Raw genomic sequence first — 12,781 nt, 5'->3', positions numbered from 1 at the left:
TTGGGAGACTTAACTGCGTTACTGTTTCTTCCAAAACAGAAACAATGCACTAGTCTTCACTGCAGCATTTGTTATTATGCCTCAGGAATAAGTGAAGTCCATAAATAAGCACCCGTAAGTTCATATAACTGCTTCACTGTTCTGCTGCAAATTTGCCCCATTTTATAAATGTTATAATTTTCTTGAATCCTATAAACATGAATTTTTTTTTAAAGAAGAATTTTAAGAAAAGTGCATTATGTTCCTGATCTTAATATTAACAAATAATGTCTAAATTTTAATATTTACACATATACATTTGGTAATAATATGTATATATATTTGTTAATGTATGAATTATAAACAAAAATGCGGAATTTCCCGACTCTGTCCTGCTCCTGCCGTAAACCCTTTATTCACTATTTGAAGGATGAGAACAGCATAGTCCGTCCCTCTTCTCTGCATTGCCATTCCTACTTAATCATACACCAAAACGAACTCAACGTCAGCTTAGGAAATCAATCACAATGAATCTAAGGTGTCTCAAATATGAATTGAAATAAAAAAGGTAATAAATCTGTTTATATGATTTTGCATGTAATGTATTTGATTGCTTATTCACAAACAAGACACTAGGTGACCAGATTTTCTGCATAAAGAACTTAGCAAAGGAAGCGGCATATATCATATCTTCTGTATCTGACAATTTGCGCCAAATGACTTCTATCTCTTGTTTCATGCTTCCACATTAACTAAAAGCATATGTATGGATCACTATGAATTATTAGGAAAAAAAAAGCATACACAAACTCACATTAGAATTAGCTGTTAAAATATTCCCCTAGTATTATGAACCAACTCCAGAACTGACATCAGAACTATATTTACTATGACTCTTTTGAGAATTCCTTGTTGTTGGAACAAGCGAATTGTCTTCTTCTTCACTGAGAATCTCTGGTCTCTCGACTGCACCATCCTTGAAAACTGGATGTACGTATGCATCTTGAAGGTACAACTTCAAGTTTAGGTGTGGATCTGTAGCTCGTTCAAGTGTATCCCTCACCATTGCATCCTGTGATCCATGTGAGATAGATCATTATCATGTATTCAAATATTTGCATACAAACCTTGAAGGTGGAAAAGGTTCTATCAACTTCAAATAATCACAAAAAAATCTTGAAGGTCGAAAAGTTCTATCAGCTTTATTTAAAGCAGTATCAGGTTCTAATTATGCCAGTCGTACCCATTAGGTACCGCCAAATGGTATTGTAGCTAATATTGGTTCCACCAAACAACGTTAATGATAATCTCATATTCATAAATACGTTAGACATGCAAGGTCATCTCATAGCAAATATAAAAAATCAAAATAACAATCTTTAAAAAAAAAAAAAGCACATTGATCAACACCTTCCCATTTGAGAGTCTAGTTGTTTCCTTTCAAAAGGACCTTTCAACATACTATTCGATAAAACTTTAATAAACACAATCATTCCTCACGAACCTGTAGTGGGAATTTTACAAATGCAGATTCAAAACGCCCTTTGCAGAATACATGAAACCATATTGTCAGAACAGGAAGTGCGACAAGCAGCAGTGTCAATTTTCCAGCTTCCCTTGTACTTATCAATCCCAACAAAAGAAGTTGAGCTATTAGCAATCCAATTATCAAACGCATATGCACATCTGGCCAGAATGCAGCTCCGCTTTCATATTTTTGATTATATACATTAATAATCTTGCAATAAGAAGCAAAGAAACATAAGCACATCCAAACATTTAAATTTCATGACGATTTTAAATGAGTCCAGTAGTCTACAAATGGTTCAATTAAGTGATATGGCAAGCTATTTCCTCTATTATTAAGCATTAAGAAATGTAAACTGAGAACGGTGTGCCTCTAAGCTATCAGAAAGAGTGCTAAATCTTCATGGACATGAACAATAGTTGTATGAGTACATTGTCAATTGGCTTTCCTCTGTCAAATGTGTCAGAAAATTAAATACAAAAGCCATCTTAATTAGCTTCCGTACCTGATGACGAAATACCGTATAGGAAAAAGCAAAGAACACGATGATGAAAGGAAGAAGTAAGGGTGTCACAGCAGCATAAACAAGTCCCAGCAAGAAATAAAACTGTACTCGAGGTTCAGATGTTGCAAAGTCCAAGCAACCAGGATCCATTGCTTGTTCCCTATCTTGATCTGTCTTCACTAGAAATGTGTTCTTCAAATGGAACATGATTAATGGCACTAATCTGAGGATCTCTGCAGCGATTGCAGCCCAGCCATCAACCATTATATACGTAATGAAGAAGGTGGCTTTTAGTGGGATTGACACTCCAATGATTTTTGGAATCCTGTAGTGCGGTTCAAAAACTCTTATTATAAAGTCTTACTACCTGAGACCTGCTCCTCATTACTTCCAAAGAAAATGGGTTGATAACAGAAGAAAATAATATTCATCTTAGCAAATCAGAAAAGAAAGATTGACTTCAGAGACGACAATCCTGATTTTAACCATATGCTTTCTAATGCATGGTGTACTTGACATTTCATGGAACTCTTTATAGAATCATATTCTGAAAGACCAATTAAGTAACAGAACATACTCTGTTGCAGATTGACTAAGAAAAGTTTTAAGCTGATCCATTGCTGTTCCTGTTACAATGCTGCCAACAAACACATTAACAAGTAGAAACAGATGATACTTCACAGCTGATCGCCTATCCAAAGATGAGAGTGATGTAAATCCTTCTATTTTGGACATAATCATGAGAATTATTGGAAGTAGAACAAGAAATATCTTCAGAGCAATGCCTGGAAGAATCCCTTGAACTAAAGACTTGATAGATTTCCTACAATAAAATTCCCAGCAGCAGAAATTTGATCACCATAATTGGAAATTACAATTCCACTTATCACAAAGTAAACAAATAACAGGTATATCAAGTCTACTTTGGCTATGCACAAATGCAGAGATCTACATTTTAACCCATCATTTAGAGTAAGGATATTGAGAAATGAAGCTCAAATGCTAAACAAAGCACTAATTTGCTTAAGTTAGTTGCTATGGCTAATCAAGAATTAAAATTAAAATAATATCCATTTATGTTTGGTAACTCATGGTATGTTGTGCAACATTTTCATCATTTTTTTGAAAAGTGAACGTTTTCTACTGATCCTTTTTATGTATTAGTTAAGTAATGATATATTATTTGATGATGCAACATTTAGATGCTTACATCTATAAGGTGAGTTGGCTCAGCAGAATATGAATGGGATAGAAAAAACTTCAAGATGCAATTAAAACATCTTGGAGATATAAGCAATTCTGAAACAGAGTTTCCTGATAACGCCTTAAAAAAGAAAAGCTCAACCAAAAGGGCACAAAAGCTTACATTTCTATTATAGGTTTTAAGAAAGGAAAAACCTTCTCTATTCCCTCAATGCTGGCCAGGGACTGAACAAATGCTATAGGAATCATGAAAAAGAAAATTAGGAAAAAAAGAGCAACTGCCACAAGCAGTCGTCGAATAGTGAGTTCAACGTATGGTATTGCAAGATTATCCCAATAAACATCTCGAGGCTCAGGAGCCCTTTCAGTCAACCAAATCGTCGGGTTACTTGTTTGCTGAGTTTGAGCACAGATAGCTGCTCCCCATCGGGTTCTGAATGAAACGAATGCTGCTGGAACTACAGCATTAGGATCATTTATAACCCTCTCTCTTTCTTTATCTTCCTGCATGTTAGTGTCATACATCAGAATATAAAGAAAAGGTGTTTTATGTTGAATCTGTTTCTTGTCCTCTTCATAATCTACTCTGGAAATAATAACAACAGTAAAACCCACTTAAACCAATGATATTAATATATATTTTTTTATCTGAAGCACAAATTCCAAGATTTTGGACTCGCATTTCAGTAAATGCTAACCTGATCTCTTTGATAATCAACAGATTGTTACTACCAAAAGGAAAGTAAATAGATGGAACAAGTAGCACGCAAAAACATTTTGTCCAGTGATCGTTTTGAACGGCTGTAGTGCTAGATATACAAAACTCGACTTTGCCTCGTTTGAGGATTCCAACAATCCGCTTGGATGGCTTAATCATTATGAAAAAAACTTTCACAATCATCCAATGGCGGAAGCAAAAAAGCCAGTCTAGTTCTGTCCATTTCACTCGTGAGGCTCAATTATGGTTTTACAAACTTGAATAAAAAGAATCAGGATAGAGAACTGCAACTTGCAATTTGGTCCTCTTTTGTGTAACAATCCCTTGTGGGAGTTGTGAATTTGAATAATTAGAAAATTATCAGCGGCAATTTCAATCCTTATAGCAACCGTGACAACTATTCAAACCGACCAACCAAATGATCGGGGACAAACTTTTTCTCCAAGGAGGAAGTAATGTTGTGGATACAAGTTATTGTTCTGTTTGATAAGTTCTGATCAAAGTGGTTGCAATAAATAAGATCAATAGTTTAGCTTGCTCTTTTTAGTTTGATTTTCTAATTTCTATTTTTAGTTTAATTTTTAAAATTTTAAATTTTAATAAAAGATAAAAAAGTATTTTGAATTCAAATATCCATGAATATAAAATTCACTATAAAAAGGCACTGAGATGATTGAATAAAACAGTTAAAAAATTATTTATCAATATATGAGATCAGAGAATTCTCACAAATGAATTCTCAATTTATTTTATAATAGATTTCTCAGAGAAAAGTATAAACATTAATAAGGAAAATTCAATCTGACAATCGGTTAATCGACCTCGTGATGAGATCCTATTTAATGGCACTTAACACTAACCGACAGCAAATCATGTTTTTAATATTTAAAGTTTCAGAAACACGACTATGTATATTGTCCATCTTCCCTTTGAAAAAAATAATAAATAGGAAGATAACTAGCATGGTGAGGCCCAAATGTTAGATTAGGCAAATTTTTGGAAGCTTGAGAGGCATAAAATTGGATGTAATTCAAAACAAACAACACTGGCAATATGTCACAATTACTAGTCACATTTTCAGAATTGGAAAATTTTCGTATGGAACATAACTTTTTTCCGTATACTGTAACTGCTGAAGCTTACTGAATATGATGTTAACACAACAGCTCACTTTCTCTCTTTCAATGTTGTCTCTTCTGAATCTTGACACACTGTTATTTCATTTTTTTCTTTTTAGTCCAATGGCCATTACTGGCTATCTACATTTAAAGGGAAAAAAGTCCAGATTTTCATAAAAGTATTTGCCCTTTATTGCAATTTTACCCTTTTTTCCCCAACTTTACAATCTCGATGCCCTTCTGCTCAATTTATGAATTTCTCATTTACCAACTAAGAGTGGAAACAAAGATCTGCCAAGATTTTATTCTATTTCTCGACTGCCTGAAGCAAGACCCATGAAAATTTTACCTTTGCTGTAAAATTAATTTACAGTTTATTCCAACTTAAATGATAATAGCTGGATCAAAGATCTTTTCTTTTGTGGTCATACATTAAAAAGAACCCAGACTTCAATCAAATTATTGGGAATAAGAATTTGCACCAAAACCAAATTGGTTACAAGTGATGGTCCTCATGATACTAAAACAACAAACAATCATGTCCCAGAAATGAGAGATTATATCATGATTCAGTGATGCCATGTGGGATACATACATGGAATAACGAATTAATGAGGAGCATGACATGTAGCTTAATATGGTTGTTATTTTATTTTTAGTAGTTATAATTTTGTTAGGGTCCATTTTTATCAAGCTTCTCATGCTTTTTATTGGTTGATAATTCCATGTGGATTATCCTACATAGAATCACCCTTCTATGATACAATTTTCTCCACAAAACAGGAAAAAGATATGGAAATCAACGGCTCACAAAAAATTTTTGCCTGGTGCTCAAAAACATGGCTGATCACAACAACAACCATGGCAGATGCAATAACAAATATCATGAAAGAGTAACGTAATGACGGAATAGAATCTTGAAGAGCAAACAGTATATTAAATGGTGAATCCTCAAAATAGCACCAAAAAGAAAAATCTTACTTCTTCTGTAAGTTTTTCAATCTCAGTGGTATAGTAGTCAATTGCATCCACTCTGGTTCCCCAAAGACCACAGAAACCTGTCTATAGACATACATACACTAATAATTAAAATTAAATATATATTCCATTAAAACATGTCCCACTAAGAAAAGAAATATATAGACAGCCATGACAGAGAGTCTACCAGAAATATACCTTTGTAGTAGGCTTGCTCGAAGGATTTCTCTCATATTTATTCTGGTGGTAAGTCAACCAATTAAGCAAAGTCTTCTTCCTCTCAACCAAGTTTGCAAGATTATTTGCATTGTATACTACCTAAGAAATTAATACGAATTGTGGTGAATCTTAAAAATTTTATTTGCAAAAGAGTTAGAAACAAAGGTTGATGCTCCCAAAGAGTACTTTCATCTATTGATAATTATGTTTCAACAAGTCTGAGTCCGCTTTTTAATATTTTTGTTGCATCATTTTCTACTCTTTTGCCAATCAATCTATTATTGTAGAGGTAGCTTATTGAGTAGACACACCTGATGAGAAAGATAATGATCAGGATGGTTTACACAAAAGAAATGCTCAACATGCTCAGCGACTGATTCATCAGGATCAGGGGGAACATTCCTCACAAGAACCTGCAAGGAAAATATTTACTGTTGGTGCCAGCAAGACAAGCCAAATATATGATTAAGCTAATCTAATCCTATTGAACTTTAACAAAGCTTTCAAAATCATCACATGCATGCGTATGGCATGTGCAATATAAATGTAATTTGCTTGACAAACACATCAAAATCAGCTTCGTATGTGATGTACTGGAAACATGCAAGCCCCTTGATTGTAATTTATTCTAATTTAATAGATAATGGCTTCCCAAAAAAACATATAATAAAGGAATCTAAGTAATATTAGAAAGTATATCACCAACAAGAAGGGATTAAAATGAGAACCTTGCCTAAATTATAGCCTATTGAACATATTGTGGAGATTCTTCCTTTCATTTCTTTTGAAGAATAGTAAGTTCTATTCAAATTCTGAAAGCTTAACCACAACCTTTAATAACACTGTGTAGTCATTCTCTTCTATTCTCCATTTCTCCTCCATGATAATTTAATGGCACTGAATAGTCCATTCAACTTCATTTCTTCTACCATACAAATGATAATGGACAGAGTTATCAATGCACCATTAAGATCATTGTTTAGCATATTTCATAATCTGGTACTTCTAATGCAGATTGAAATCCATCCATAACTAGAAAATAATATTTGAGTTTTCCATAATCAGAGTTAGTCCTCAGAGAAAATTAATTTTTTAAAACTTTTTTTTTCCTTTTCTAATTTTAATCTAGTTATAAAGCTATTCATCTCATCCAGAAAATGGCAACATTCTCCAAACATCAACCCAAGTTGGATACCCTAGGTTTTCCATATAGATCACTGATACCTATATCTTCTAAGCCAAAATCAATATATTATTATTCACATAAAAAATTCACACATGAGCAAAGATAAAACAAACGTTTCGTAATATCAAAAGACATTTGATGAACTCAACTATGAATTCCTCGTCAAAAAAAAACTCACTGTGAATTGGTCAGGACGACGGCTTTCGGATGCTAAAAATTGCAAGCGCATAACAGCTGTCGTCTTGTACTCTTTGTAGATCACATATAATGTCCAAAAGGTGAAGACATATGACATTAAAACATGTGCACAAAACCTTGAAAAGCATGTAGGATTTCATTAGTTGACAGAATAATGGAGCATGTCTCTGCAAATTGCGACTCATAATAAATTAACCTTCCAAAACTAAATATATTTGTAAAATTAATAATTTAGAATTTTTTTTTATAATTTGAGTCAAACCCAGCATTCTAGCCACTGAGTGAATGATATGTTTACTTGAAACTGCCCAAAAAGAGACCTTTAGGGGATCTTCATGTTCTATCTAATAAAAGTTGCATTACTTTTTAAGAAAGCTTATATTCTAAATGTGGTTTGCATCTTCATGGTCAAAATCTGAATTTCAATTTAGAACACTGCAACACAATGCAACTTAAATTCAAAGGTTAAATTTGTTGCAAAATATGTTAAAGGTTAAATTTGTTGCAACATCTATCTAATAAAAATTTTCTTGTTTGATAGTCATACGTTCTCTTTTCCAGTACTTCATATATTGTGGCACAAACATTCCACAAGATAAATGAAGAGTAATTCCCTAACCTTAAAAAATGGCAGGCAGACAAGTTTCAATATGTCAATTAAGAGGGAGGAAAACTGATAGCAAATTTTGGCATACCTTTGGGATCCAGGTGGAATATTTGATATTGACAGCTTGTCGATATCACTGAAAGTAAGATCCTTGAAACGCTCCAGTGTTCCCCCAGTCCAATTGACAGGCACCAAAACCGCAAAAGCAAGTATTGTTATGGGAACAAATATTTTCAAGCTGCACGTTGGGTGGTCATATCAGATGTTCCCCCCAAGGTGGTAAAGAAAGAGGGAAAATAAGTACAGAATCACATAGTGCATCAGTTGTGTTAAGAATTGTATACTTGTCTTTTCCAAGTGACCTTGTAATGCAAATTCAATTTGTAAAAAAAGAAACGGGAAGGAATTGAAGTACTTGTCTCTGTCATTTCCAATGTAATTCACATAGGTTGATTTTGAGAAAAAAGATGGAAAGAGGACACAACATCCTTACAAGCAAAATGTACAAGCGATCAAGAATCCCAGAGAAGGAGATGAACACGTCTAGAAAAGTCTACAGAAACTGCATCCCATGAACATGTTCAATATAATGGCTTAAAAAGGAAGTCAGAAGGGAACATACCCCATAAGGTAAATCCGGATATAGACCACAGAATCAAGCCCTGCGTGATCAATAAGTTCAAGTTCTGGCATTCTCCAAGCTGCAGGCATCCAATTCAAAAACCGGATGTATGTCCTAAAGTCCATGTTTACAAATCTGGATACCGATGCCCTAGAGTGTGTTGGGCTAGCTCTTATCCCTTTCAGATACCATTTTGGGAAGTAAACTCGATCGTTAATGGGTTGAAGCCGTAATATTGCAAATGCCAGTAGGAAGAAAATTGCAGATAGAAGATTAATAGAAGCTGAGTAAACAATATCTTGAAGGGTGGCCATTTCTCTCCTTGAAAACTAGTGACAGCCTAAAGTTAAATTTGAAAGAAGTAAGCAACGTCCAGCTTTCTAAGTCCAGGCGACCAGAGCTAGTTATGTGAAGGCAGATACTAATTGCTCCAGTATTAAACAGGTTTACCTTCTTGGAAACTTGAGTTAGCATTCAAATGGTTTTGATTATCATTATGAGAAAATCAGCAAATCGTGAATGATAATAATAATAATAATAATAACCACATGAATTTTTAGGATTTTGTCTACATGCGTCTTATAAAATAAGCAGCTCTGTGTCGGAATTGACCAACCCAAATGCAGAACCTGTTATAATACAAAACAAAAATTATGTAATACATGGTTATATACATGACTTGATTATGAACTACTCTTAATTAAAGATTGAGAACAGAGAAACACAATGTAATTTCCATCAATTCACCATGAAACAAAATTGATTTAAATCACTGCGCAAAACAGATTGCATGCATGAAAATACTATCCAAATCAATGTATCTTCTCCATGAATTCCGAGAGGATATGTATGAAGAAAAAATGCATTGAACATATTTGGTTGTTTTCTTAGAAATTATGGATAATGAAATAGAAAATTCTCGAAAACGAAAAAGAAAACAGAAGTACCTGAGAATGAAATAGCGCTTTCTGTAGAAAAATGAAGTTGCGGGAAACATGTGAGAAAGAAATTCGATGATTTTAGTGGAACTGATGAAACTAGGTTTTCTAATTGCTAAAACTTATTAGTTTAATGAATGGAATTGAGGAAGAAATGCGAAGACAGGAGAGCTGTGGGAAAATGGCGGCAAGAAGCGCGGAGCTGGTTGTGCGGCTTGTAACGGCAAATACGTGAACCATAAGACAAATTTCAAAAATTCAAAATGTGAATTAAACCATGAACCTTACATATTTGTTTGTGTCTTTGGATAATTTACCCATTTACTTTTTTTCTCAAAAGAAAAAACTTTTCAACTTTATTTCCGTATTACTTATCCATTTAATTTTAATTTTTTTTTTTATTCAAAGGAAGGGACTATCTATAACAAAAAAAAAAAACAATTAACAAAAAAAATAAGTAACTCGTGGGGTTGTTAACCCGAGGATCCCAGGAGACCTACAACAGCAGGACTATGTTGAAGAACGTGCAATCCCCTATTTCCATCCACAGCTGTGTTAGGCAGGTGTGATCATTCGGTCGGTTCGGTTTAAAATCAAATCGAATTGAATAAATTGAAAATCGAAATTTTAGTGTTTATAAAATTCGAACAGAATCGATTTTGATCAGAAATCGAATCGAACCGAACTGGTCTGATTCAGTTCGATTCAGTTCGGTTTGATCGGTTTCGATTTTTAATAATTTTTTTATTTTTTATACTTTATTTTTAATATTTTAAAATTTAATTAAAATATTTTAATCTTAATATGATTTAATTTCTCTATAGTATTGAAAAAATATATTATTATCACTAATCGGTTCGATTTGATTTTTTTGATTTTTTCTGATCAAAATCGAACCGAACTGAAATAACCAAAATTTTTGAAATTAAAAATCGAATTGAACCGAATCAAAATGTATAAAAAATTAAATTAAATTTTCAAATCAATTCGATTCGATCAATTTTTCCATTTTGAACCGAATAAAGTGACCCCTAATGTTAGCTAAATTAAGATTAACCTCACGAAAACAGTGTTGTATACTAATTTACCATACACGATCAAGAAATTGTCCGTATTGCACAAACAAAATTTCCAATCTCAAATAAACGATTAAACATTGAAACTGTTAATAATTTAATATGTGTAACGTAAAAGTTGGTGCATATCACTAAATTAAATTTTTTATTATGTATTAATTTAATTTATGTGATGGAATAATGTATGAATATCATACTTAATTATAAGAATTAAGTTATTTTATAATTTAAAAATTAAAAGTATAAATAAAATGAAAATAAAAATTATATTTGGCATTAAAGTTGCATTTTTTATTGTTTTTATTTTGTTGTTAAATTATGTAAAAAAATAAATAAAATGATAAATGAAAATTTAATTTTTTTAGTATATTTAAGAAAATAATCTTTGCAATATCAATTATAATAACAATCCTAAACAAATCAAAGTTAAAAGGATAAAATGGTAATTTTTTAATTTTATCCTCAAACTATTATCAACACAACGATTAAATCAACGACTGATAATATATTTTCTATATTTTGTAAAAATAATTTTATTTTTATTTTTAACTGTTATAAGGTATAAATCAATTTATTTTTTTAGATATTAATTTATTTATGAATTTCACACTTTACATTTTTATATATTAATTTATTTATTAATTTCATACTATATTATTATTATACATTAAAAAATAAAATTTATTAATTTTAAAAATAATTTAATAATAAAATAATGCGAGTTATGATATATTAGAAAGGAAGGAAAAATTTATCGCTTACAATTTATTAATCATGTTTCTTGATTTATGTTCTTTTTTTGGAGGTAGTGTTAAAATTTATTTATCATGAATTCGTGTATGAATTCTACATAAATATCATATTAATCATGTTTCTTGATTTATGTTCTTTTTTGCTATAAATGATACATCATCGGCTAATATAAATATCATATTTATAGTTTTCTTTTTCAAAAAATAAATATTATTATAAATAAAAGTTTGAGTCTAATACAAATAAATTAAAATTTAAAAATCAAGATAAAACTATAATTATCATTCAAGACTTAGAATTTTTGACAATAAATTCTACTTGCATTAAAAAATAAGGTCCGAATAGAAAATCTAAATGAGATAATGATTATGCTTGAATCTACTCATTGTTGGTGAGAGAGATGAAACCAACACCAACTCAAACTCAAACGTTAAGATATATAATGAGTAAAAAGAGTGTGTAAAGCCGTCAAATCATCGCTAATAAGAGATGAGTTGAGTTTTTAATAAGAATAATGCACTACAGTGAGAGAGATAAATAAATCTACTACGAAATAGTTTGAAAAGTGAACCAATCACAAAGAAGAATCCATAAAAACATCTCCACATTTTGTTATAGTTTTGATGAGCAAAGGTCATCCTAGAAGCTATGCACCACTTGCAAAAGTATCAATCATGAAAGAAAAATAAATAATCAATAAAACTCTCTCTACAAATAAATAATTAAAACTCAACATAGAATCAAACAAAAAAAAAGAAATATTTGTACCCTAACTTGGCAGTAAGGAAAAAGAAATCTACAATCAGATTAGAGATAAGATGGTATTATTCTACTTCATGTAGAAAAAAAAATTGTATATCACCGATCGATAAAGAGCTCAAAATTAAAAAACCAAAAGAAAAAGAATATCGTTAACAAATAAAAATTTGAGATTTTTTTTCTATTTTTGAATATAAAAAGAGATTTCACCTTATTGTATTTATAGTTTAAATTTTAAAATTTGGTATATTCATGATGTCGTAATTATGTTGAATTGATCCGTATATAGACTCGACAAAGACCGATTTTGGTTCGATGTTAGGTTGAACTCGCATATTTATAGACATTTTGATTTGGATTAACAAAGAGAGTTATAACTCGGCTCTATCTTTAT

The 12,781-nt window shown here is 31.6% G+C and overlaps 1 protein-coding gene across 5 annotated transcripts; it reads right to left on the bottom strand.

The window, feature by feature from the left end:
• Positions 1-245: 245 nt before the first annotated feature.
• On the bottom strand, positions 246-10,108 carry LOC110621899 (CSC1-like protein At4g02900). 5 transcript variants are annotated; one of them, XR_006352428.1, is made up of 13 exons: positions 9,809-10,108; positions 8,862-9,490; positions 8,328-8,477; positions 7,613-7,748; positions 6,560-6,661; positions 6,228-6,347; positions 6,033-6,113; positions 3,379-3,719; positions 2,590-2,835; positions 2,013-2,337; positions 1,484-1,601; positions 794-1,051; positions 246-452 (listed from the first exon to the last, which is right to left on the bottom strand). XR_006352428.1 is itself a non-coding variant. In XM_021766185.2 (13 exons), the coding sequence occupies exons 2-12, from the start codon at positions 9,173-9,175 to the stop codon at positions 827-829; spliced, it is 2,274 nt and encodes a 757-aa protein (XP_021621877.1). In that variant the 5' UTR covers positions 9,176-9,490; positions 9,809-10,107; the 3' UTR covers positions 246-455; positions 794-826. The 5 variants fall into 5 exon arrangements, 4 of the variants coding, with proteins under 4 accessions (XP_021621877.1, XP_021621887.1, XP_043817298.1 ...); XM_021766185.2 differs by having other exon boundaries at positions 246-455; positions 1,484-1,717; positions 9,809-10,107; XM_021766195.2 differs by having other exon boundaries at positions 1,484-1,717; positions 9,809-10,107.
• Positions 10,109-12,781: the final 2,673 nt, after the last annotated feature.

Source organism: Manihot esculenta, chromosome 1 (genome assembly GCF_001659605.2).
Source record: "Manihot esculenta cultivar AM560-2 chromosome 1, M.esculenta_v8, whole genome shotgun sequence".
NCBI classification, from domain to species: Eukaryota; Viridiplantae; Streptophyta; class Magnoliopsida; order Malpighiales; family Euphorbiaceae; genus Manihot; species Manihot esculenta.
The sequence above is the reverse complement of the archived record's forward strand: the minus strand, read 5'-3'. Positions and strand labels throughout refer to the sequence as shown.